The sequence below is a fragment of the Macrotis lagotis genome, chromosome 2 (genome assembly GCF_037893015.1).
Source record: "Macrotis lagotis isolate mMagLag1 chromosome 2, bilby.v1.9.chrom.fasta, whole genome shotgun sequence".
NCBI classification, from domain to species: domain Eukaryota; kingdom Metazoa; phylum Chordata; class Mammalia; order Peramelemorphia; family Peramelidae; genus Macrotis; species Macrotis lagotis.
Genome location: NC_133659.1, coordinates 62481769 through 62506375, shown reverse-complemented (window position 1 = coordinate 62506375; position 24607 = coordinate 62481769). Strand labels below are relative to the sequence as shown.

Below are 24607 nucleotides of genomic sequence, written 5' to 3'. Positions count from 1 at the left end.
TCTGTTTCTCTGGTATTTCTTTTTATTCCTAATCAAAATCCTATAGTTTTTATTTTCTAAATCTGTGTAATCAAGTCAGGATTTTAGAAAACTCTGAAGTGCCTCTGACCATTTTAAAGATTGCTATGAATTTTTAAAATTCCCCAAACAATATTTTTAATTTCTTTCCATAGAGTGTATACTTTTATCAGCAAGGGCTGGGCAGTAGAAGAGGATGGAATGGGTATGTCAAAGAAAACAATACTATGATGTTGCAACTCTAAAAGGTGGTGAATCATTGCTCTAAATGTATTTAGATGAGTTCACAGGACAGGCAGAATCTCCCAAAGATTCTGTTCCAATAGATTTGTTTACACACTGAGCTTCCTTTGCCTCCTTTAAATCCTAATTCATTCATCATCTAAATAAGACTGAATTGGGGGTGAAGTCAACTTTACTTAAAGCATCTCTGATTGAGTCATAGATACTACAAGATAGAACTCTTTCCTGGATGTCAGGTGATGATGTTATCAGAATCCTTATCAAAGCAGGATAGCTGAATAGCATGTATGTAAGAAGAGGAAATAATGAACTTTTCCTTCTTGGTGGCAGCATTGCAGAGGAAGTTCTGTCTGTCTCTCTGGGGCCATTCCTAAAGCCAGTCAGCCTCACCCTGCTCTTTCACTCTTGTAGGATTTTCAGGAGGGAGAAAATTACACACACACACACACACACACACACACACACACACACACACCCCTTCTCTGTCAAGTCCCTTAACTCCAATTGCCTCCTAAAATAATTAATAATAAATAATAATAATAATAATAAACTTGGGGGTGGTGATCTAATTCTATCCCAAAGAATACAAAACTCATTCATCATATTCAATGGCTAAAGGCAAAGTATTGATTGTGTTTGTGTGTGTGTGTGTGTGTGTGTGTGTGTGTGTGTGTATCCAGGACTTAGCAAAGTACCTGCCACATAATAGTTAATAAATGTTCTAGGTGTTTATATATATATATATATATGTATATATATATATATATATATATATACACATAAATAGGTGCTTAATAAATGTTTGACTCAGGGGTAGTTAGATAGCAAAGAGGATAGAACACTGGTCCTGGAGTCACAAATGTGGCCAAGTTCAAATGCGGCTTCAGAACTTAATATTTACTTAATTGTGAGACCTTGGGCAAGTAACATAATCCCATTGACCTGCAAAAAACAAAACCCCAAAACAATAAATGCTTGATTGACTGCAGTTTTTATGGTTCCATTTTAGGGGATGTTCAGTTCAACAAACATTTAGCTAGAGACTAATAGGAACAGTATTCTAGATTAGCTGCCAGTCTGTATCAGTGGAGGGAGATTTCACATCAAGAGTTTCCTACATCACAGAAGAAAAAAAGTACTTACAATGTACCAGCTCTGTGTTAAATGCTTTACAAAGTTAAGGGTTCACTTGATCCTATGTTGCAAATGTTATTATTATTTCTATTTTATATTTGAGAAAACTGAGGCAGATAGAAGTTAAATGACTTGCCCTGGATGATACAGCTTTTAAGTATATAAGGCTAGAATTGGACTTGCCCAGAACTCTGAAAATCATACCTTTCTATAAAAAATACTCTTAAAAATGAATAAAACCATTCCCTGCTACCCAAGGAATTTATAATCCAAGTATGGGAAAAACTCATGCACAAAACCTTCCTTATAAAAATAGCATGTGTAAAGAGTATGAAAGGTTTAAACTAAGGATTCTTCAAGGTCAGAGGAGGAAAAATAGTTCATATTTTCTAACTTAATTTTGCTTGGGATTCTGATTAGATTTTTCTCTAGTTCTGATCACGGGAAATCAAAGAAGGTATGTGACAAGGAGAAAGGAAGAAAGAGGCATTTTTCAACTAAAAAAATGAATGGCATGGATCAAGGCAGAGAGATGGGATTGGATGTGATAAATTTTAGTTCTAGAAGAACCTGTAGAAATCAATTAGTCAAATGTCTTCATTTCACAAGTGAGGAAAAAAGGAATCCAGTCCTTCCCTATCACTTTTCAAATTCTAGGAACCTGGCTTTCAGTCCCTTCAATCATCTGAAACAATTCTTCCATCTCTCAGTGACCAAATGCAAAGACTTTCTTCCTCAGTCTCTATCTCTCTACAGTGTTTAAGATTGTTGACCATTCCCTAGTAAGTGCCCTTGAAAAGTGAATGTGTGATGAGGAAGTAGAATAATTGATATGGGTTATTATTTGATCTACTGTACTTTAAAGAAATGAAAGAGAAAAGAAGGGGAGAGACATGAGAGATGAAGAGATATGTGTTGAAACCAGGTGGTTCTGACTCCAGAGAGTTGATTATTAAATGTGCCATGAAGCATTTATTTATATTTCATAAATCATCAAATGCTACAAATCAGGGCTTGATTTATTTTTAGTTAATTACTTGGACTTAGGAAAGTGATGGAAAGAATGCTTATAATGCAGATTAAAATATAAGTATGCCAAGAATTTCTTTTTTAGTTGTTAAACCAGAAAATTCTTGGATTCAAGGGCTTATTGGAAGTGGGTTTGTTTTTGTTTGTTTCTTCATCCAGATTTGAGCACATTCATAGACAAAAGGCAAAAAAAAACAACAAAGAAGATTAAAAATATAAAAACAAGAATGAATTGGTGTTGGAATAAGGTCCTAGAATAAAGATTAGGGTTTTGAGAAGGAAAAGAAGATAGACTAGGTTAAGACAGAGAGGTTTGAATATGAGGAAGAAAGTGGAATTAACTTGTTTTATAATGTAAAGAACACTGGATTTCATGTCAGAGGACCTGGATTTGAATTCTGGTTGTTGAGTACTGAGTATTTTACTGAAAGCAATCCATTAAACTTGTGGGTCTCACTTTCTTCTTTGGAAATTGGGTGAGGAGAACTAAATTATCTCTGAGGTATCTTACAGCTGAAAAATCTTGATATTGCAAAGGTGAGGGAACTCAGATTCTGTGGTTTTGATCTCAATAACAGAAGAGAGGAGGACAATTTACTCTAAGTGTGTGAAGCTTGGGAGTCGGGAAAGGCTACCGAAGTTTCCACTGTGCATATGATATTGTGTCAGAAGAACTGATTAAAAGAATTTCTGGGCAACAGCAAATGGTCAGCTAAGATTATGTAGTAAATTTACATTGGATGAATTTAGTATTATTTTTTTTTTGGCTTCTTTAGTAACACTCACCTGAAAGCAGATATGGAGAAAGAAATTGGTTGATGAAGATGACCTAAGATTAAGGAACTTCTAAAGTTCAATGATGCAAGGAATTTGAGAGTGGTAGCTAATATTTGCCTGAAACAGGATACCATCTTACCATCTTGTTTCTCTTCTAGTGGGTTCAAAACTGCTTCTAGAGTTTTCTGGCAAACTTGCCTAAAATAAAGGTTTTTATCTTTCAGAGTATCACGAAATGGGATGGGGTCTCAGTGGCCATCCAGTTCAATCACTAGCTGCACATGATACCCCTCTATAACATAACCTGCAAGTGGAAAATCAGTCTTGGTTTGAAAACCACCAATGAGAAGGGACTTTCCTAAGGCAGTCCCCCTTTTGAATAACCAATTATTTGTGACATCTATCTATTGTTCTTCATTCTCCTCTGAGATCAAGGAGAATATCTAATCCATCTTCCCTGGGCTACTTTTCAGCTATTTCAAGACAGAAATCATACACCTTAAAGTCTTCAAGAATCCATGATGCAGGGGGTGGCTAGGTGGCGCAGTGGATAGAGCACCATCCCTTGAGTCAGGAGTACCTGAGTTCAAATCCGGCCTCAGACACTTAATAATTACCTAGCTGTGTGGCCTTGGGCAAGTCACTTAACCCCACTGCCTTGCAAAAAAAAAATCTAAGGAAAAAAAAAGAATCCATGATCCATCTGATACAGACTCCCAGAATCTCCCATCCTTTCATCTCTCCATTTATGATCAATATCTAAATATTGTACATCTAAAAGCACTCATCAAATTGCTTTACTGAAGTCTCTTTCTATCTCTCTTAGGCAAACAATAATAAGCAGTGGCTGCAGATTGACCTGCTGAAAACCAAGAAAATAACAGCGATTGTAACTCAAGGGGCCAAGTCTTTCTCAAATGAAATGTATGTGAAGACTTATGCTATCTTCTACAGCGACCATGGCGCAGAATGGAAACCTTATAAGGAAAAATCAGCCATGACAGAAAAGGTACAATGTGATGCCTTAGCAAAGAGATGATCATGCAGTCCCTGAGACAGGTACTTTAGGAAAGTAATATCCAAAGTCCATCAACATTATTCCCTGGCCTTATAATTCTGGGTTTCTGTTAAGAACTGGATTTTAGATCTAGAAGGAGATTTGGAGGTCACCTAGTCTAGCCCCTGAATTATAAATACAAGCTAACTGAGAAGTCAACTAGAGGTTAGTGGTTTGCCCGGGCTCACACAGTTAGTGAGTGGTTTATCCAAGGTCATACAATCAGTAGGTGATTTGACCAAGGTCACATAGTTTGTTAGTGGTTTAGGTTGGTCCAATGTGAACTGGGAGTAGTGCCTTTTTATTGTTCAGCATCCAAGTGTTGAATGAGGGAAGATGGTATTTGAATATTATTATTATAATAACATAAAAATTATCATGCCAGAAGGGATAACATACATCTCATCAGCAAGAACCATTAACAGCACAAGGCATTGCTATGAGCTAGTCTATGGGTTAAATAAAGGGGTACAAACTAATCTAAGTAGCTGCAGTGAGGAAATGGGATATCCCTTCATTTATCCATTGATTACATGTTTATAAAGTGCCAGGCTTACTGTTAGGCACTGACTAATAAGAGCCTACTGTAACATAACTATCTATAATTACATCATTATCTCATGTGGTCTTCCCCACAAACTTAGGAGGTAAAACAACTACTTTTATCCTCTATTCAGATGAGGAAACTGAGGTTAAATCACTTGTTCAAGATTACATAGCTAGTAACCAACCTCAAGTCTAACATTGTACTATCTCACATATTAAAAAATAAGACAAGTTAACATTTCCTAACTGGAGAAATGTCTTTACTGATGTTCTAGCTCCCCATCTGTCACCTTCATTAGCTTCCTACATCTTCTATCTCAACTTAGAAACTCACATACCTGGTAAAGTCTTTGATAAAGTCACAAAAGTATTTTATTCTACAATAAGGAGAAGGAAAAAAGAAGTGCTGCAAATACCCAATTTAATTAAAAGAGTTGGTGTATCATTTTGTATACCTTTCTAGTACTAATTTTTTCTTATTCTTTATTTTCAGATTTTTGTGGGAAATTCTAATTCCAAAGGAATGGTCAAGAATTTTTTCAACCCTCCCATCTTTTCCAGGTTCATCCGCATCATTCCCAAGTCATGGAATCAAAGCATTACTCTAAGATTAGAACTCTTTGGTTGTGATATTTACTAGAATAGGGTTCATTCAGAAGCAAAGGAATATATCTTTTGAGTCCTCAAATGCTTTCACACTGGTTGTCTATTTTGTAGATATTTCTAAATATCAGATTTCAAAAGATTTTTTCTCTGTTGCCTTTTCCCCCTCTGGGATTTTGTATGTGAGACTTTCCAGTTTGTTTTTTCCCACTATGAAATAAAAAGATAGTCCTAATTTGGCAGTATTGATTATATTAACCTGGAAAAATATTGAAAGTCATTAGTACCCAGCTAAAGTAAAGCATTGTTCATCACAAATAGAATTTTAACTGTTACTCCAGAATACCTGAATTTGAGAAATTATAGCCCAGATATTCTCATTGGCATAGGCTATTAATAGGGTTAATGTGCTATACCCATTTCCAGGAAAGTGATTTTCAATCACAAATATGAAGCATTTGGAAGGTTGGTCAGAAATAAAGTGAACAATTTCAAGGTTGGCAACTTCTAAAGCCCTGCAAAATCACCAACAAAAAAAAATCTTTACTGTTCTAAAATAATAAATTATGATGTAATGATTCTTTTGTTATGTTTCATAATAATTTATCATGATGATTTTAAATATCAACCTGATGTGTCACATCATTAGCTGCTGAGGAAAACAATACAGGGAGGAGGGGGATGTTGGTGGTAATACTCGTTTATCAGTTGTATGCCTGCCTGTGTTCCATTTGTCAGAATTAAAGGAAGGGATGCAAATAACCCAAATATAGAAGAAAGGTATAGAGTTCTGGAATTATGAATCATTTTCCTTACAATGGAGAATAAAGGAAAGGAGGGAACAAGGGAGGAAGGAATGGGAAAGAAGGCACTTCTTAAGTTTGTATTATGTGTAAAGCAACATGTTAAATGCTAGCAATACAAATATAAAAACAAAGATAATCTGTGCCCCCAAGGAGCTTACCATTCTAATAATGGGAGAAAAACAACCTTATGCTGGTAATTGTTTAATAACCATCTCTCTCTTTAAAAAAAAAATGTACCCAGTGATGGCTCGGTGGTGCAGTGGATAGAGCACCGGCCCTGAAGTCAGGAGTACCTGAGTTCAAATTCAGCCTCAGATACTTAATAATTTCCTAGCTGTGTGGCCTTGGGCCAGCCATTTAAGCCCATTGCCTTGCAAAACAACCTAAAAAAAACTTTTAAAAAATGTACCCACAACACATCTTTAAGTTTGATTTGCATTAGTAACATTTCTCTGCTACGTTCTTTTTAGCCTAAAGTAGACAATCAACAAATCAAGAAATCAAGTTCTGATTTCTAACTGTTGCAAATTGTCAAGGTGTAAATGCTCACACTGAAATTCTAACAATCAGTTCAAGATGGTTATAGCACTAAACTGGAACATATGTATAAGCAAGAGGTAATCAGTGAAGGAAAGTGACAGGGATGGCAAGAGGATCCCTAAGGGAGTAGAATGATGCATCCGTTCCAGGAGCAATGACAGAATTGATTTGATTATTGATGAACTGGAAGGAGGTGCAATACAGAAGGGACACGAGAGTGGAAAGATAGCTGATAGGAAGATGATCAAGGTTGAAGTGTAGTGTAAATGAAGAGGAAGTCATGAGGGAAACCCTGATCAAGACAGCTGGTCCCATGGTATCTGTCAGTGAGCACTCATCAAGTTTCCACTATGTAGTAAGTCCTAGGCTAGCTGCTGAGGGTTCAAAGATAAAATGAAACAACTCCTACCCTGTAACTTAGTAGAGGAAACGAGTCACATTGATAAATACACTAACACGGGCAGCTAGGTGGCGCAGTGGATAAAGCACCGCCCCTGGAGTCAGGAGCACCTGGGTTCAAGTCCGACCTCAGACACTTAATAATTACCTAGCTGTGTGGCCTTGGGCAAGCCACTTAACCACATTTGCCTTACAAAAAAAACCCCTAAAAAAACAAAAACTCAGTTCAGTAAAACTCAAATAATATCTTTAATAAAAATTAATTTAAAAAAACAGTTCAAATAGAAGCCTCAAGCTTGAGACATTTTTTGATCCTCTCCTGGCTGCTAGTGTCTTCCTACTCTTCACTTCCCTCTCACCCTCCTCATTAACATGGGTTTATTTCATATGTATTTGTATCTAACTATGTCTTTATGATAGAATGTAAGCTTCTTAAGGACAGACTATTTCATTTTTTGTCTCTATATCCCAGTGCCTAGCATAGAAAAACTTCTTAGTAAACATTTGACAATTACTAGCTTGTTTGGGGGAGAGGGCACTTGTAATCATGAACAAAATCCAGATCCACAGACTGATACACTGTCATTCCCTCTCCAATGAACATTGCCCCTTTCCATACCTACCTCCTCTGAAATTACCCAGTATAATTTGGATGCCTCTCTCAGTCCTTTTCATTTCCTCTTTGGTTAAAAAAAAAGTAACATGAATTGCAATTTTCATAAAATGTCCAAGAAAATATTTGAATTAGGTGAAATATTAATAGTAATAATAATTACAACAATAATAATGGCTAGAATTTATGAAGTACTTGAAAGCTGACAAAGGAACTTACATGTATTATATCAGCATAGTGATTCAAAATGCAGAGAGAAAAAAGATTCTTTTTTCCATCAATTGATGATTCAAGTCCAGAGACTAGAGATGGAATGTTGTAGGGCAACTGACCTCCTTCCCCAGCTGTCTCTTAACTATTCATACTTTAGCAAGAGATTGCCTGGCACAGACCAAAATACTGAAGACCTGTGAAAGTTGATGAGGAGTTTTAACTATCTTCTCCTGCCTGTAGAAAGCAAGCATTTGTTCCAAGAAGTCTTTATTCTTTAAGTGGTTCCTAATTTCTTATTCTCTTAAAATCTGTTTTATAATTTATGAAGAAAATATCACACATTGATAGTAATAAGAAGAGAGAGCATCCAGTCAAGTTTATAACATATACTCTTGATAAATATGATATAAGACAATTCCAAAGGCCCCTTAATGAAAAATGCTATCTACCTCTAGAGTAAGAACTGATGAAATTGGAGTTCATATTGAAGCATGCTTTTTTAGGGTTCCTAATTTCTTATTCTCTTAAAATCTGTTTTATAATTTATGAAGAAATATCACAGATTGATAATAATAAGAAGAGAGAGCATCCAGTTAAGTTTATAACATATACTCTTGATAAATATGATATAAGACAATTCCAAAGGCCCCTTAATGAAAAATGCTATCTACCTCTAGAGTAAGAACTGATGAAATTGGAGTTCATATTGAAGCATGTTTTTTTGAACTCTGTGTTTCTGTATGTGTGTATATTTTCTTTGATAATATGACTAATATGGAAATGTTTCACATGACCTCATATTTTTAATTAATATGTCATTTGCCCTCTGAGGGAGAAGGATTTGGGAGAGAATTTGAAATTCAAAATTTTTGAAAATGAATGTTAAGGGGTGACTAGGTGGTGCAGTGGATAAAGCACCGGCCCTGGAGTCAGGAGTACCTGGGTTCAAATCCGGTCTCAGACACTTAATAATTACCTAGCTGTGTGGCCTTGGGCAAGCCACTTAACCCCACTTGCCTTGCAAAAAAAAAAGAAAGAAAGAAAAGAAAATGAATGTTAAAATATTAAAATGGGAAATATTTAAAGAAACAAATTAAAAACATTTAAAATTTTTTTAAAAGATATAGCTTGCAGATATAGGAGAGAATAATAAATTTGCACGATCTATGTAGTGCTCAATCAATTAATCTACATATTAGTGTGGCACTGATGATGTGCCAGGAATTAATCTCTGAGGATCCAAATAAATAGCAAAATAGTAAAAAAAAAAAAAAGTCCCTGCCCTCAATAAGCTTACATTCTAATAGAGAAACGAACAGGTACATCATAAGATACTTATAAAGTAGATACATAGTTTTCACCTCTGTAAAATGAGAAAAATAGTATCTGTCATGTCTATCTCACCAGGTTGTGAGATAAATATATAAAATGCTTTGTAAATTTTAAGGCACCATAATTATCTATTATTATCAACCTTATCCTCATGAATATTTAGTTCTAGTGCCATCTCATATGCTTTCCCCTTCCATTTTTCCCAGTAGGTGGCACCAAAACCAACTCAACTGTATTGGTGTTTGTGAATGTCCCCAAACCTGGAGGGTAGTCCAACTTCTCTCAAGCCTTGATTAAATTCAGCAATGGCATGATAAGTCAAAAATTACTGGGTTTTGGAATGCATGATATGACCTCCATCCACTGAATCCATCTTCCCAATTATATTTTTCTCAGACAAATTGGAAAATAGTTCTGCCTTCCAGAGTCCAAAAGAATTATTAGGCAGGCAAGGTAATTTACTGCAAGGTCAAAGGAAGTCAGTCAGATTATGAAAATTTGTCAACTAATACATGAAGTATATAAGTTAGGTTAAGTAGAGATAACTCCCTGTTACTAGATCCCAGTTAGAGTGACCAATGAACCCCCTGAAGTGGTCATTTGATTTGAATGTCCACTCCATATTTTCATTGGGCTGGAACCAATGACTGTGGTTTCTATAATTAAAATCTCACTAACTTAGAGACAACTTATTGCATTTTAAGATGACTCTTATTTTTAGAAAATTCTTCCTTATGTAAGGGCAGGATTGCATCCCTATCCCAGTTAAAAACAGAAGGCACAGTCACCTTAATTGAATCAATCAAGATAGTCAACTAAATAATTAAGGGATTTTCTTATAACCTCTTTGTAATATATGGACAAAACTAAACAATTGAAAAAATATTAATTACTCATGGACAGTCTGAGCCAAATGTAAAAATCATAATTCTACCTAAGGAAACTAGAAAGTAATTTATCAGAAACAAGGTATAGATCAATACGCCACACCAAATACCAAGATAAGGTCAAAATAGGTACATAATTTAGACATAAAGAGTGATATCATAAGAAAATTAGAGGAGTATGGAATATTTTACTGTCAGATCCATGGATAAAGCAAGAAGTTACCATACAAAAGATAGATAGTGTTGCGGGAGATAAAAATGGATAGCTTTGATTACAAAGCTTTTGTACAAACAAAAACTAATACAGCTTAGATTAGAAGGAAAGTAGAGAACTAGAGAAACATTTTTAGAGCCAAGTTTCTCTGGGAAAAACTTCATTTCTCAAATAGAGAATTGAGTCAAATGTATAAGAATACAGGCCATTCCCTAATTGAGAAATGGTCAAAGGATAAGAACAGGAAATTTTCAGAAGAAATCAAAAATATTCACAGTCATATGAAAAAATGCTCTATATCACTATTGAATAGAGAAGTGAAAATTAAAATGGCTCTGTGGCACCACTTCAGACCTACCAGATTGGCTAATATGGCACAGAAGAGAAATTATAAATGGTGGAGGAGATAAGCAAAAAATTAGAGCACTAATGTATTGTTGGTGGAATTGGGAACTGGTCCAATCATTTTGGAACTGTGCTAACCAAAGGGAGGATGCCACTTGAAGAAGCCAAGCCATAGGTATCCAGTTATGGACCATAAAAAGTCACTAACTCTCCAAGCCCAGAAATTGAGGTTATTGATCAATTATCAATGGAGAGAACAGCAATAGGGACTGTTCTATCCCAATATGATGAATGACAATGCAATAAACTCAGTTATTCATCATATTGGGATAGATATTTATCTTATATTGGCTCACAGAAACCATTCAGAACAGCCTCAGGGCTAAATATTGTGGAAAGGATGATATGTACCTCACTATATATCCATATGTTTTTAGTTTCTTTTACTAGATCTCCATTTTTTTTTTTTTTTAGTGTTTTGCAAGGCAATAGGGTTAAGTGGCTTGCCCAAAGCCACATGGCTAGGTCATTATTAAGTATCTGAGGTCGGATTTGAACTCAGGTACTCCTGACTCCATGGCCAGTGCTCTATCCACTACGCCACCTAGCTGCCCCCTAGATCTCCATAATTTTAACACTTTTTATTTTTTATCTCTTTGGAGAAAACTAAAATTTGGCAAAGTGCTATATATTTAGAGCATTCTTAAATTTTATCAGTCTATTGTTGTGTCCAGGTAATTGTGGAAAACAATTTTATCTGAGATAATTCTCAGGTTCCAGTACATTTTTTTTTTTTTGCTGTTTTCTCAAAAAAACAGTTGGGGTCTATATTTATTGAACAGAGATTTGTTGTGATTTAGTTTTTGAAGGATTGTCAGCTATTGTTGAATAATTTTGTCTACCCTCTATGTCTGTTTAATTATGTCCAGGAGCTAAGCTTCTGCAACCTGAACTGACACATTGCAAAGGTTTCACCCTTTCCTCCATAACATCTTATGCTGATTAACAAGACTGAACTCTCTAATGATAAACTTTCTGTAATTTTTGTAGAAATCGTCTTATTCTGAATTTCCATCATAAATCCTTCTGTTTCTATAATCAAATTCACATGACTCAGCCATTTGTGCAAGCCTCCTTTGTTCATGGATTGTTGGATAGGTTGATGTGGTTGATAACCATGGTGGGCCTTTCACATTTGGATTTTCTCCATACCATTGACCTTATCAGAAATAAAATCACATTTCGTTCCATTTGACAAATCCAATGGCATGTACCTTTTTTCAGCCTTTACTGCTGCTTAGAAAAGTAATGATTTTTTTCAAGTATTTCCATAAAAATTTTAACAATTTTATCCAATGCTCTGAGAATCTTATCAAATCTCTTCCTTCTTTTGGATGAAAAACCTGTTCATTTTTCTATAACTTCCTCTGGGTTATAGACCCTGTATTTCATTCAAATTGTGTAGATCTTTATTAGGATGTTATTGTGCACTTTATTGTTCCAAAATTGTATGTCAAGGCTAGTATTAATTGTTAGATGCTAATTGTTTTAAACTTGTTCTGTGCTTTGAGTTTTGATTTTAGGATACTAATTTCCTTACCATAATGAGCCATTAATTCTGATTTAACACAATTCAGAGACAAAAAAAAATCCCGGAACAAGTCACAATCCTAATGTTAGTGATTTATATTTGATGTTCGGAAGACTGCTGCACAGAAAGGTAAAAATCACTCATTTTTATTTTTTGTAATTATATAAAACTATTAGGATATAAACTCACCTTCTATAGAAGAAGGCACATTCAAAACCCATTCATATGGACATTATTACATTTTATTTTTATACTCAATGGTAATATGGGTTACATTGTAATCATAAATAAAACAAATTATGTATGCGGCCCTTGACAAGTTTTTGTGAGATGATGTGACCCAGAAAAGCTAAAAAGTTGGACACCCATATTCTATTAATGCCTATTGCCTCACAGAAAACATACTCTGGACAGGTCCAATAGTAGACAAGGTGATTTTTTCCGCACACAATGAGGATTTCTTCTGTGAGAGGGCTCTAGTTTTGAAAACCTTTCCTTGAACATAGCCTGGAGGTTATTGTTGTGGCAATATCAGTTTAAAATGTTCTTAAGTTTTTGTAAATCAATATTTTGTTGGCAATATTGTGAGCAACTGTTGAATCTATGATATCAATAAATTGGTGCTTTTTCATCATTGCTCATACACAAGTATTGCTCTATAAGTACCATGAGCTAACCAATTGCACCACTGGAGTCTCAAAAGAGCAACTAGATGGCACAGCGAATAGAGCACTTATCTTGGAGTCAGGAGGATGGGAGTTTAAATCCATCCTCAGACACTTGATTCGTACTAGCTGTGTGTCCTTGGGCAAGTCACTTTATTCTGCCTCATATCCAGGCCCCTCACCAGTCATCCTGATACATATTTGGTCTTTGGACTTGGATGGCTCTGGAGGAGAAAGTGAGGCTGGTGGCTTAGCAAAGCCTTGCCCCCTTCTCCCTCCCTCCCTCCCCCTCACTCAAGTCCAGTTCATGTCCTTGTCATGGTATCACCTCCCTGATGTCATGATCTTCTTCAAAAATGAAGGACTAGGGGCAGCTAGGTGGTGCAATGGATAGAGCACCGATCCCAGAAAGACCTGAGTTCAAATCCATCCTCAGGCCCTTAATATTTACTTAGCTGTATGACTTGGACACACATAACTCTTTCCAAAAAAAAAAAAAGAAAATGAAGGACAAACATTATTATAGTCTGCTATGATGTGTTGTACAGTTTCAATCAGCTCATCCCATAATCTGTCTAATTTTGCAATATCTACTATTGTATAGGTTAGGCTACTTTACTTTCACCCTAAAAAGGAGGTGAAAATTGTCCTCAAATCTTAATTGGTTCTAAGGCTTGAACTATTGACATAATTGCCTAAGTATAAAAGCTCAGCCCAGGAAAAGCCAGGACCAACTCAAGTTTGACAGACTCTTTGCTTCCCTGTTAATCAACACACTTGCCCAACTAAGCTTATCAATTTATAGAGGCAAGGGCAGCTAGGTGGCACAGTGGATAGAGCACCAGCCTTGGAGTCAGGAGTACCTGGGTTCAAATGTGACCTCAGACACTTAAGAATTACCTAGCCGTGTGGCCTCGGGCAAGCCACTTAACCCCATTGCCTTGAAAAATCTAAAAAAACAAAATTTATAGAGGCAAGAAGAATTGCATCCGTGAAATCAATGCTGTATTTTTTGCTAAATAGCATTTCCATGCTATTGTTATCTCCTTTTGTTAAATGGTGCTTGTGATCTACACCCATTTTATGTTAATCCCCAGTCTGGACCACTATGCCAGTGAGAGTTAAATCTGGCCTTAAAGAACAAACCTTAATTTTGGTCATTAATTTTCTTTAGATATATGCCAATAGTGAGACCACAGTGTTTCTTCTGCTTAGAGAAGCATGATTAGAGGAATGCGGGAAGGAGTGGAGGAGAGGAATGAAGACAGAAAGAGGAAGAGATCCATTTGAGAAGGTGTAGAATCATTGGATTTTGGGATAGAAGGGAACTCAGAGACCATTTAATCAGACTCAATTGTGAAAAAAAAATTTCCTCACTAATACTACCAGTATACAACATATAGAGCTCACAAAGCTTGCCAAGTATTTTGCATGCATTGTCTCATTTGCATTTCACAACAATCCTGTGAGGTACCTTCTGTTTCATCCCATTCTACTTTCAGATGGAACAAATTGTTAGAAAATCAACCTATTGGACTAAAAATCTCTTCATATAACTTCTATTCCCTTGTTCCTGATTTTGCCTCCAGGGTTAAGCAGAATAATCTAATCTCTCTTCCATGTCCCTATTCAAAGACATGGGCCACATGCTCCTTAAATCTCATCCTCCTCAAGTAAAGATCATGAATTTCTTCAAATGTTCCTCTTGAATGGTTTTGAGTTTTTTTCACTATCCTTTCAAGTACTTCACCTTGTTAGGTTCCTATCTAAAATGGTTTCACCTACTGTAAAACGGAACCTACTTCAGATGAAGTATGAGCAGGGCAGGAGAAAAATCTCATGAGCTCCCTCAGGCTGAGTACTATACTTTTCTTAATGCAGTTCAAGTTTGAATTGGCTTTTATGGTTGCCATTTTACCCTGTTTTTTAAAAAGTATATTCTATAGATTTTTTTAATTATTTTTTTTAAATGTATTTATTTAAGGCAATGGGGTTAAGTGACTTGTCCGAGGTCACACGGCTAGGTAATTCTTAAGTGTCTAAGACTGGATTTGAACTCGGGTCCTTCTGACTCCAGGGCTGGTGCTCTATCCATTGCATCACCTAGCTGCCCCTATAGATATTTGTTTCAAGCAACTATTCTGACCCCAAAACTCGCACCCAGGCTTACCAGAAATTAAAATCAAACCAGTAGAGTAAAAAAAAACATTCAAAATAGTCATGGCATCTGACAGAGCTTATAACATACTACTCCTGTAGTCTCTTAATGGAGAAGTTTGTTTTAACAGCAGTCATCTGAAACCAATGTTGCTGTACTTTATCTTTGTATGGTCTTCATGAATATTATTGTAGCATAGTTTTCAGTTTCTGCTTGTTTTACTCTTGGTCAGTTTATACAAGTTTCCTCTTGAAAAATTCCTTACAGTTTACTATTTTTATGGTATTAATATTCCATTACCCTAATATGCTATAATATACTTATCTATTTCTCAGTTTATGGGAGAGTACTTTGTTTAGAATTGTTTCTACCACAAAAAGTACTGCTATTAATATTTTGGTATTTATGGACTTTGATATTTGTCATTAATCTCCTTGGGATAAATACTGGTAGTAAGACCACAGTGTCATTTTGGTCTCAATTTTCTCATCTGAAAAATGGGAACAATAGCCCCTTTTATAATACAGTCTTAAATGGGGCGACTGGGTGGCAAAGTGGATAAAGCACCAGCCCTGGAGTCAGGAATATCTGGGTTCAAATCCAGTCTCAAACATTTAATAATTACTTAGCTGTGTGGCCTCGGGCAAGCCACTTAACCCCATCTGCCTTCCAAAAAGAAAAAAGAAAAACCTATAATAGAGTCTTAAAGATCAAATGAGATAACATATATAAAATGCTTTGTAAACTTTAAACCACTATATAAATGCTAGCTATAGTACATATTTGCTGAAATATAGATATTTATACTTAGTAAAAAAAGTATTCTTATGAATATTTTTGTATTATGAAATCTAATTTTTGTTATTCATCCCCTTGGAGTATATATATATATATATATATATATATATATATATATATATATATATATATAAATGGTAAGAATATCGGGTCAAGGAAACTATTAGCAATTATGTGAGTAAAAACATTTAACTGTTCACAAAGTTTAGTGACTTTTCTTATATAATTCCAATAGTTTTCAGAATGGTTGAACCAAATCACAGTTCTATTAACTGCATCTCTGGGTTCTTCTCTCCCTATAGCTCCTCCAACATTGATTATTTCCATCCTTTGTCCACCTTTGCCAGTTTGCAGTTTGATGAGTGTAAGATGATGTTTTCATTTGTATATTCCATGTTAATGATTCAGAGCATTGTTTTTTCCCTATGATTGATTATGATTTGCAATTCTTCTTTTGAAAAACTTTGACTGGAACTCTGGAGAGGAAACTTTGACCTTGGCATTTGTGGTAAATCCAGCATTAATCCTCATACGATTTATCATTTTCTTTCAAATTATACTTTTTTTAGAAATTTTCTCTAAAAGTCCTTTCAGAATCCATACACCAACTCCACCATGTCTCCAACTACCAGTCTAGTCTTTGCCTTCAGTCAGAGCAAGCAAGGCTTCAATGGCATATTATAATCATGGAAAGACTCTGAAAAACACCCTACAAATTCATGACAGCAATAAAAAGTGATGTGATTGTATTTGAGGAAAAGGTCATTCCTTATCAGCTAGAAGAATCAGGAGTACTTCATGGAGAAGATGTTATTTGAGATGGTTTTTGAAGTATGAACAGAAATTCTACAGATGAAGAGAAGAAGGGAAGCCTTCCAGGTATAGGGAATAGTATGAGCAAAGGCATGAACATAACAAAGTGCAGAGTGTGTTCAGGTAACAGTAAATGGTCCAATTTGATAAACAGAGAACATGAAAAGCAACAGTGTGAGATAAGGTTGGAAAGATATGGAAGCATGAGACTGGAGGAATCTGAATCTCAGGTAAAAATCTGAGCTATCCTCAGGAGACAATAGGTTGCCACTTGGGAATGATACAACTAGTTTTGTGCGCGAGGTAGCATGATCTAAGTGGTTACAATGAAAGATTACTTGGAAAGGAAATATAATTTGAAGAACCTCTATACTTTCTCAAAGATAATTGCCAGAAATTCTGTCATTACTTCTTCTGTGATGTGAACTCATAAGCAGAACTACCTTCTACTTATCTTGGCTTTCCATTCTCTCTTACATCCTCTCCAAATGGAAAATCATTCTCATTGATAGAGAAAACAAGTAACAGAGTCATTTCCAACCTTCCCCATTCTCTCATGTACAAATGCATTAATTAGCAACTATTTGAAATTAAATGGCTATCTTTCACCTCCAAGTATTGCCATGTACTCTTTGACTCATCTTTTTTCAATAATAGTATTTATTTTACTTAAATTAAAATATTTTACTTATTTTTCACACTACAAGCAATAATATTTTCCAACAATCATTTTTATAAGGTTTAGAGTTTTATATTTTGCCCCTATCTCCCTTGTTTCTCCCCTCCCCCAAAAGAAAAAATCTAATATAGGGTCTACATATATAACCACACTAAACATAGAAACATAATAATAATCTTTCTTAATGATTTGACTCAAGTTCTCCATCTACTTTGAAGCCTTCCCTAATCATCCCTCCATCCCTCCAGTTGTTAATTCTCTCTCTCTCTCTCTCTCTCTCTCTCTCTCTCTCTCTCTCTCTCTCTCCCCCCCACATACTTTTTATTTACTCATAAGTGTACATGTTCCAATCATTCTCCCCTCCAAATCATTTTCAGTAGGAACGACAAAGTCTTGTGTGATATCAACTATAATTCTTTGTTACTTGAATTTGTTCTTTCTGAATATTTTGACCAAGACATCTCTGAGATTTTTTTTCTTATGATGCTCCTTCAAGATGTTCAATGAGTTTTTTTTTTCTCTCTTTGCCTTCCGGTACTAAGAGATCTGGGCAGTTTTCTGGTGGGGGGGGTAGGGTTTTTTGCAAGGCAAATGGGATTAAGTGGCTTGTCCAAGGCCACACAGCTAGGTAATTATTAAGTGTCTGAAGCAGAATTTGAACTCAGGTACTCCTGACTCCATGGCCAGTGCTCTATCCACTGCACCACCTAGCTGCCCCAGGGCAATTTTTATTTAATATTTCTTAAACTGTAAGTATCCAGAATTTTTTTAAAAATCATTATTTTCATGGAGTTTATTGATTCCTAAATTATCTCTCCTTAACTGGTTTTCCAAATCATTTGTAGTTTATGGTCAATATCTACATTTTCTTTTCTTTTTTCAATCATTTGAAGTTGTTCTATTATTATTGCTATCTCATGGAATCACTGATTTTGTTTGATCCATTCTAGCTTTTAGAGATTCCATTTATTGGGTAAGTTTTATAAGTTTCTCTTCAGAGTCATTTTTACACTTTAGTTTTTCTTTGTAGTACTTTTATTTCGTGTTTTATCTCTTCTTTCCTTTCTTCCATATAGTCTTAGATATCTTGCAATTTTTTTCCTTTGAGTCTCTGTTGTATAATTGAATTAGATTTTACAATTTTTTTCAACAACAAACATTATGTGCTTATTTTGTACCAAGCACTATGCAAAAAGGCAGATAAAAAGAAAGGCAAAAACCAAATTATGGTAAGAAAACTCATTTTGTGAGAATATAATCAGAGAACAGGATGATCAGAAAAGCAATATCTTTATCTGTTACATTAAAAAGAATAAACAATTCTCCAGCTAGGAGTTTTATTTCTGAAAGGCAAGGTATAAGCTCATACAAATCACCTCTCTTGATTTGCTTCCTCCTTGAGCCAGTGAATTGGAAGTAATTTTTGATACAAATTTTAGTTGATTTATTCATCTTGCCAGCTGTCCCCTTTGGAATCTATGGACAGGAGCCTGGGTTCTCTGAGAGAGACCTTCTTGTTCTTTGGTTACTGACTGCCTTGAACTGCCAAAGAACCTACCCTGGAGCATTTCGACCCACCAGAGGGTACTCTCAGGAGTCTTATTGCCTCTGGAAGTGCAGGCTGCATATAGTCCTAGCTGTTTCTGTGTTAGGAGACTACCCTTCACTGGTGCTGATTTTCCTGGGTGAGGGTATTTGGGGCACTGACTTTTTGTGTAATTCTCTTGTGGAAGCCAGTTACTATAATTTCTCATTGGATTCCTTGATTGTTATTTGATCTGATTCAAACTTTAAGGTTTTGCTATGGGAACTGGGCAGCTTGCCTCCAGTTTAGGTAGCCATCCTGGCAGCATTACATTTTAAAGGTGTAAGTTCATCCTGGAGCTCTTTTGTAGCCAAGGCTTACTCTTTGGACATTTCCCTCTTGTGGAAACAGATTTGGAGTTCTAACAATTACTCTGCTATTTAATGCTCAGGTAACTTCATCTCTCTTTCCTTCAGGTTCCTCAATATAAAATAAAGGGTTGGACTTCCCACCTAAATGAGAGAGAGAGAGAGAGAGAGAGAGAGAGAGAGAGAGAGAGAGAGAGAGAGAGTGTGTTTGTGTCTGGAAGAGCTGGTGTTGGTGCCATTTTGGGACTATATATGTATGTATATATATATATATATATATATATATATATATATATATATACACATAACAATACAAAGTTAGTTTCAGAGGGATAGAGCATTAATAGCTCCTGTGAGGTGGTACTTTGTTGGAATCAGGAAAGACTCTTCTGGGAGGTGGTACCAGAATTGTACTGCAATTGGAGATTCCTCAAGATGGGAGTCAAAATTAAGGTAAGAAAGAAATAGTCAAAAAGAGGGAACTCCTGCTCTTCTTCCAAAGTATCAGAGAATGGTGAGATATCTTACATTTTGTATATAAAGAAAGTCTTTAGGGGACAAGATAAAGCAAAATAGACATTCCTAACTTTAGAAGTTTTTAGAAGAGCATTTTTTTTAAGTTGGAGTAAAACTAAGGAAAACCAAAGAGAAGTCTGTCTAGACACAGTAAAAGTGATCAAGGAAGAAAATCAGGTTAGGTGAGAATAAAAATATTTGCTACAGATCTCTTAGAGTATATAAGAAAAGGAATAATGTTAGACTTGAAAGAGACATATTGCAACAGTGTTGAAAGAGAAACAGAAAATAATGGATAGATGCTTTATAATTGTATAAAGCAAAGGTAAGAAAAAGTATAGAGAAAAAAGCAAGAATGTGAGTTAATGTCAAAATACCAAAGGATTTTTTAAAAAGTGATTTAACAGTCAGTATCATAGGTCAGGAAGCAAGCACTGCAATCAAGTCAGTGAAGAAGGGAAATGTCTTGGGTTTGATGGCCTCCTTGCTGAGTTCAAGGCTTTAATGAACTTCCTCAGATCTTTCACTTTAATGGCATGAATGAAAAAAGAAGAAATGATTAGGTCATTAAAGAATTTAATATATTTAAAGGTGGAAGAGGCTAACTATTAGAAATCGTAGACTACTAACATTACTAAAACATGAACTACACAAGTTTTATAGAAATGCCAAGAATAATAAAAGAAAAGCACGATACATAAAATGTAGTCACAAAGATGTAGAAAAACTGTGGATTAACTTGAGAAAGCAATGGATATGTTAAAGGGAAGACATGAGAAGGTTAATTTTGATGTTTGGATCCCAAGACAAACAAACAAACAAACAAACAACTTACTAGACAAGCCATGATAATTTTTCTTTTTTTCTTTTATTTTTTTTTAGGATTTTTTTTTTTGCAAGGCAAAAGGTTAAGTGGCTTGTCCAAGGCCACACAGCTAGGTGATTATTAAGTGTCTGAGGTTGGATTTGAATTCAGGTCCTCCTGACTCCAGGGCCAGTGCTCTCTCCACTGCACCACCTAGCTGCCCCCATGATATTCTTCTTATAGCCGAAATATATTAGTCGACATAAGCTGCTGAAATATATGATGACATTTTTAAACAGTATGTTAGAGAGAATGTCTCACCTAGAAGTTCCTGTCAGTGAAATCACAAGTCCAGTCCCTCTTTCTAAGACCATCCTATCAACACTATAGATCCCCATAAATAGTGGAGAAAGAGATTAAAGTAATAAGGGAAGTGGTGGAGAGTTACCCTTGTGGTCCCTTAAATAAAATGGGGTCTGCTTTAAAAACCTGTACACAATTTCAGAGAAACAGAGTATAAAGATGAAAGAGGGATGTGATCAACTTTAGAAAAACTTCATCTCACTGACTACAATAGAAGGGTCATGAGTGTTTAAAGCATATAAAAAACACATCAGTGAATGTCTGGAATACATTTTCTCCTTAATTCCATTTCAGATTTCCCCTCTTCCTTTAAGACAGATCAAGGAATATCTTCTTCACAAAACCTTTCCCGATTCCTACATTGGTTCATGCCCTCCCTCCCAAATTACTTTGTATTTCACTACTTTGTACATAGGTTTATTAACTTTATGTTTATTCTTTGTGTATTTTTATATGTCTTGTTTTCTCCTCCATTATAATGTAAGCTCATTGCAAGAGGAGAATGGTTATTCTCTGTCCTTGGATATACAATACCTGATACATAATCAGTCTAATAAATACTTGATTGATAGATTGCTATTACATGGACTCAAAGCCCTTCACTGTCCTGGTTGCCTTCCTCTGAATTCATTCTTCCTTTTCAAAGACCTTCTGAAACTATGATACTTAAATCTGTACACAATACTTCCTTTATGTTCTAACATTAAATAGAACCACTACAGCCTTCTTAGTGCTAGAAGTTATGGCTCCTTTAGTGCAACCCAGTATCTATTTAGCTGGCATATCACACCATCCAGGTCTTTTTCAGATGAATTACTGCGTAACTATCCACTTACACTCAGAAAGTCATCTGAGCAAGTATAACTGTCAGTAAGCATTTACTGAAGACTTACCATGTACCAGATCTGTGACTTTATCTTTATCCTTATTAAATTTCATGTCATTAATGAAGACAATGCTCTTCTCCCTTCAGCTTTCACTTCTTGTTCTAACTCAGCCATGAAGACTTCTGCTCTCTCTTCAAATCACCTTTTACCTATGTAATTCCCCAGTATAATGATAAACCCTTTGGGGCCAAAACTAACATTCTCTCTCTCTCTGTCTCTTTCTCTCTACTTCTCCCTTGTCTTCCTAGTCTCTACTTAAAAAATGTGTATTTGGCAGCTGCTCTTCCTGGGCTCCAGCCCCGCTTCGGTCCGCTCCTGCCCGGCCCTCGGCTCGGACCTTGGCCGCGGTGGCCCCGGGGCGCCCGGTGGTGAAAGCCTACCTGATGGGCAAGGAGGAGGCGGCGCGGGAGATCCGGCGCTTCACGCTGGCCCGGGGCGCTGCGAGGCGCTGCTGCGGCCCGGGGGCTTCCAGGCCCACTACCGAGATGCAGAGGGGGATCTCTCCACTGATGAGGATGGGGATGCGCTACATTAAGGATGATCTTTTCCAAATTTACATTAAAGAGAAGAAGGAATGCAGGCGGGAGCATCGCCCTCCTTGTGCCCAGGAGATGCCCCCCCAAACATGGTGCATCCCAATGTGATCTGTGATGGCTGTGATGGACCAGTGGTGGGGAGTCGCTTCAAGTGTAGCATCTGCCCAGACTACGACCTCTGCAGCACCTGTGAAGGCAAAGGTCTTCACGAAGAGCATAACATGATTGTCTTCCAGAACCCCTTCCACCCCCACCTGCCTGAGTGGTTTTCTCGCCGACGTTGGTTGCATAAGATGAGACACGGGGCTTTCCCCCCTTTTGGGTGGATGCCAGGATGGGGGTTCGTTGATCCTCACCCCATGAATCCAAATGCTCCACAGGCACAAACTGGTGGAACTCCCCCCCAATGCAGGAGCAGAACAAGGTCAGATGGCTTCAGCTAGTACTACTAGTGCACAACAGGACTCAGACCCCAATGTCCCCTTCCTACAGAATGTAGGTGAAAGTGTGGCAGCTGCCCTTAGCCCTCTGGGTATTGATGTTGACATTGATGTAGAACATGGTGGAAACAGAAGCAAGGTGACTCCATCCTTCTCCCAATCCAACAGTGAGGAGAAGAGTAGTCTTCAGTGAAGCAGTGACTCCAGCAAAAGCCAAGCAAGCATCCAGGCCTCTGAAATGGAAATGATGGCCCTTTCTGAGCAGATGGAGAAGGTAATCGTGGAGTCTTCCATGCAAGTGGATGAGAACCCACTATCCCAAGATCAGGTAGAGGCTGGTAGCAGTTCAGGAGGAGATGATGACTGGACTCACCTGTCTTCAAAAGAAGTGGATGCTTCCACGGGAGAACTGCAGTCCCTACAGATGCCAGAAACAGATAGTCTGAACTCCATGGACCACTCTCAAGAGGGGCCCACAGGGCTCAGGGAAGCTGCCCTATACCCACATCTTCCACCAGATCCCTGTTTGATCAAATCCCTCTCCCAGATGCTGTCCATGGGCTTCTCTGATGAGGGCGGCTGGCTCACCAGACTCCTGCAGACCAAGAATTATGACATTGGGGCCGCTCTTGATGCCATCCAGTATTCCAAGCATCCACCACATCCATAAGGGATTCCTGCTCTAGGAACCCACTCAACTCACTTTTCTGTCCTGTAACCTGACCTGTTGTCAGTCCCAGCTTCTCTGGGAATTAAGCTTATTCTTGTGAAGGTTCTTAGTTCTGTGTTCAGTCATGTTGGAAACCATATCGGTTCACTTTTTGCTTAGACCATAGAGAGCACCAGCACACTCACCTCTGTCCATTGATTGTGTCATTGTTTCAAGGGAGGAAACATCCCTTCACTAATAGTTTTGTAAGGGGAGGGGAGTGACAATGGAGTGAAGACAAGGAAAAAAGGGTAGGTTTTCTTAGTGCTTTGTTTCCATGTTCCCTTATCTCTGGTTCACGTCAGTTTTCTTGCAGTTAAGTAGTCTTAGCTTTTCACCTTTGTAACCAAGTCTACAGTTAAACTTGTGGAGAACTAATGTTGTTGTCTTTTGCCATATCCAACACCATTCATTCAATAAACATTATTCAGCCTAAAAAAAATGTGTATTTTACTGAATTGTATCACATTTTGAAAAGTCCTCCCCCACCTTCCCAATAAAAGGAAAGTGGAGAATAAGGTAGTAATGTATGTTACTGTAGGCTTTAGAGGAATGTATGAAGGGAGACTTCCCCCTTCCCCATGAATTTCCATTGTCTAACCCTGAAGGAAAAACCTGGATCTTTCTCTGGGAGGATTTGCAAAGGGAATGAAAGAATAGAGCAAACTATAAAGCTTGCAGTGTCTCTCCTCCAGTCAAGGATTTGTCAAGTGTTGGATCATTTTCCTTAGTTTCACAGTTTTTATGCACAGTTGACTGAATTATTAGATTATGAAAGTCATATTTCTTTTTGTTGATAATATTTTCCTTTTTATTTATTTATGTTCAGCATCTTTGAGTTTTCTTCTTTCTGAAAATTTTCATTATTTTGTGTTCCCTACCCTTAGTTTTCAACTAACTATTAACTTTCTCACATTGTCTCCATTGATGGTTTCCTTGGAGGCTGAATCTTAAAGAGGTCTTGGTCCCCTCTCACAGTGGGCAAGTCACATTTCACC

At 36.7% G+C, this 24607-nt stretch overlaps 1 protein-coding gene and 1 pseudogene across 1 annotated transcript in view; both read left to right on the top strand.

The window, feature by feature from the left end:
• F5 (coagulation factor V) overlaps nucleotides 1-8443 on the top strand; it is an 83565-nt gene extending 75122 nt beyond the window's left edge. Inside the window, exons 24-25 of the mRNA XM_074221964.1 lie at nucleotides 4028-4210; nucleotides 5298-8443. Of these exons, the coding sequence (XP_074078065.1) occupies nucleotides 4028-4210; nucleotides 5298-5444 (330 nt within the window). The 3' untranslated portion in view covers nucleotides 5445-8443. The remainder of the gene's footprint in view (nucleotides 1-4027; nucleotides 4211-5297) is intronic.
• An 8541-nt stretch (nucleotides 8444-16984) lies between these two features.
• Nucleotides 16985-23958, top strand: LOC141511882 (sequestosome-1 pseudogene; annotated as a pseudogene).
• Nucleotides 23959-24607: the final 649 nt, after the last annotated feature.